At 39.2% G+C, this 2,500-nt stretch overlaps 1 protein-coding gene across 3 annotated transcripts in view; it reads left to right on the top strand.

Annotated features, from left to right (window-relative positions):
• Positions 1 to 2,500, top strand: part of arap1 (ArfGAP with RhoGAP domain, ankyrin repeat and PH domain 1) — a 90,637-nt gene that overhangs the window by 87,358 nt on the left and 779 nt on the right. For all 3 annotated transcript variants that reach the window (XM_081370545.1, XM_081370546.1, XM_081370547.1), the window contains one exon: positions 1,722 to 1,758. In XM_081370545.1, the coding sequence (XP_081226671.1) occupies positions 1,722 to 1,739 (18 nt within the window). In that variant the 3' untranslated portion in view covers positions 1,740 to 1,758. The remainder of the gene's footprint in view (positions 1 to 1,721; positions 1,759 to 2,500) is intronic.

Raw genomic sequence — 2,500 nt, 5'->3', positions numbered from 1 at the left:
GGGCTCATGGGTAGGTTTAGGGGCGGGGTCATGGGTAGGTTTAGGGGCGGGCTCATGGGTAGGTTTAGGGGCGGGCTCATGGGTAGGTTTAGGGGCGGGCTCATGGGTAGGTTTAGGGGCGGGCTCATGGGTAGGTTTAGGGGCGGGCTCATGGGTAGGTTTAGGGGCGGGCTCATGGGTAGGTTTAGGGGTGGGGTCATGGGTAGGTTTAGGGGTGGGGTCATGGGTAGGTTTAGGGGTGGGGTCATGGGTAGGTCATATGTATGAATTAATATGAATTAGCCACCTCGTAAAATTGGCACGAATTGCCGTGAGATCGGGTTGGTGTTTCCCGCACAACGCCACAACTCTCTGATTAACTCCTATAGTACGATGCATCGTTAAAGAAATCAACTAGCTAGTCTCGACTGTTTCCCGAAACTGTATTGTAGCAAATTGGTTGTTCAACCGCGCTGGTTAATGATGTCCCGCAGGTGCTGGAGTAATAACTACTGTTATGTGATGCAAACAAGAAACTGCTTCTAACCACTAGATCTGTCGCTCCAAACCCACAACTCTGCGATGCTGAATGTTCGTTGGAACGACGGTTTCGGGAAGCACGACTCGTTGAACTGCTGATAACGACAGAACTTGTGATCATAGTTGGCGAACGATGCTCTGGAGAAACAAAGCCCTGATCAGCTTGAGATTAAAACAGAGTTTATATACAGTAAACCGTCAGACATAAGATATATCCATCAGGCTGTGTGATTACCCATGAGCCCTCACTCTTCTGATTCACTGAGCTTCATGTGCAGCCCACAGTGTGCAGTCGGTCACATGACTCGTGATATTTGTGTTTTGAGCATCACGTGGGCCGAACATGAGCTCTGGTGTGCTAATGCTTCATTACTGGAGGATGTGGAGGTGTGTTTAATAATGTTGATAATAGCTGGTGTTGGGTTATCACTCGTATCTTGATTCCCTTTAATCCTTACCCATAATTCCTCTTTATACGGGGGTGCAAAAAACATCATGTTTGGTGAAACTTCAGACATGAAACTAAAGAAACACAACAAAGCAAATGTAAAAATCTAGAACAAAACAAAAACAGAGCCGGTCAGTGTTTCATGTCTGAAGTTATACACAAATAAATGTTAATTAGTGCTGGGCAACGATTAATCAATCCAAAATAAAAGTTGAACTGTGTATAAATAATTACACACACATATGCATGTTTATATTTAAGAAATATTTGCATGTATATACTGTATTTATATTATATAGAAATATAAATATGTTATATATAAATAACACATTTTTCTTAAATATATACATGAAGTATGTGTATTTATATATACAAAATAATTATACACAGCACACGTGGATGTTTTACACCAGAAACATACACTGATGTACTATTTTATTTAATACTGTGAAGCTGCTTTGATACAATCTGTATTGTGAAAAGCGCTATATAAATAAAGTTGACTTGACTTGACTTGACACACACACACACACACATATATATTATGTATCACAAACTTTTATGTTGGATGCGATTAATCGTTGCACAGCACTAATATTTATATTTCTAAAGTTTGTTTTATTTAATTTTACATTACTTTGGGGGTGAGTGATGATGGTGATGGTGAAGCGGTCATGATGACCTCTGACCTCTTCAGTCCTGTAATCCTGTGTAAATCTGAGTGACACTGAGAGACTGGTTTGTTTTCCCGCAGCTCTTCAGAAATGTTTGACGAAGTGAACAGCGCTCAGGTGAGACTCAATGACTGACGTAGGTTTCATTAGTACACAACAGTTGTAACGCATTAACCCTTGTGCGACCTTGTGGACATTTGTCTTTCTCAGTTTAGTTTTTTGATAATTTTGCCAGTGTTATTAATGCCAACGGCATGAATTTTGGCACAGGTGTGTATTTTTATTGGAATTTTACTATTTCACCCCCATTTCCTTTAATAAATCTATGTTGCACCAGTAATACACAATAGTTCCTCTCAATAATGTCCCCATTGACACCCATTAAAGCTGCTATTTTAAATCCCAGGGCCGTTTCACTATAACATGATGCTATCTTTGTTAACAGGCTTTAATTCTGTGGGCAAGGCTTCAGAATTTACATTTGTACTATTTTTCACCAGATGTGCCATTATCTCAAGTTTGGCCTTTAAAGCAAACACTCACTTTATTCCTGTTTTCTACTTCTGCATATTATAGAGACAATTAGATAAATCATGCAGCGAAAGGTGTGTGTGTGTGTTGGTGTGTTGGTGTGGATGTCAGAGTGTGCTTTGGATGTGTGTAATAAAAAAAAAATGTGTATGTGTGCTTGTAATATTTTAGAGAAAAACTCAACTGCAAATCACAAATCCAAAGCTAATATTTTGAGATGCCATCCTCACATTTGGAACTCAACTTGTTCAGATTTATGGCTTTGATTTTCTAGCAGTTTTAGAGTTCAACATGTTTCATAAAATATAAATCTTTATATAATGTTCAT

The sequence above is a fragment of the Scardinius erythrophthalmus genome (genome assembly GCF_964197995.2).
Source record: "Scardinius erythrophthalmus genome assembly, chromosome: 7".
NCBI classification, from domain to species: Eukaryota; Metazoa; Chordata; class Actinopteri; order Cypriniformes; family Leuciscidae; genus Scardinius; species Scardinius erythrophthalmus.
This window is presented reverse-complemented; position numbering and strand designations above follow the sequence as displayed.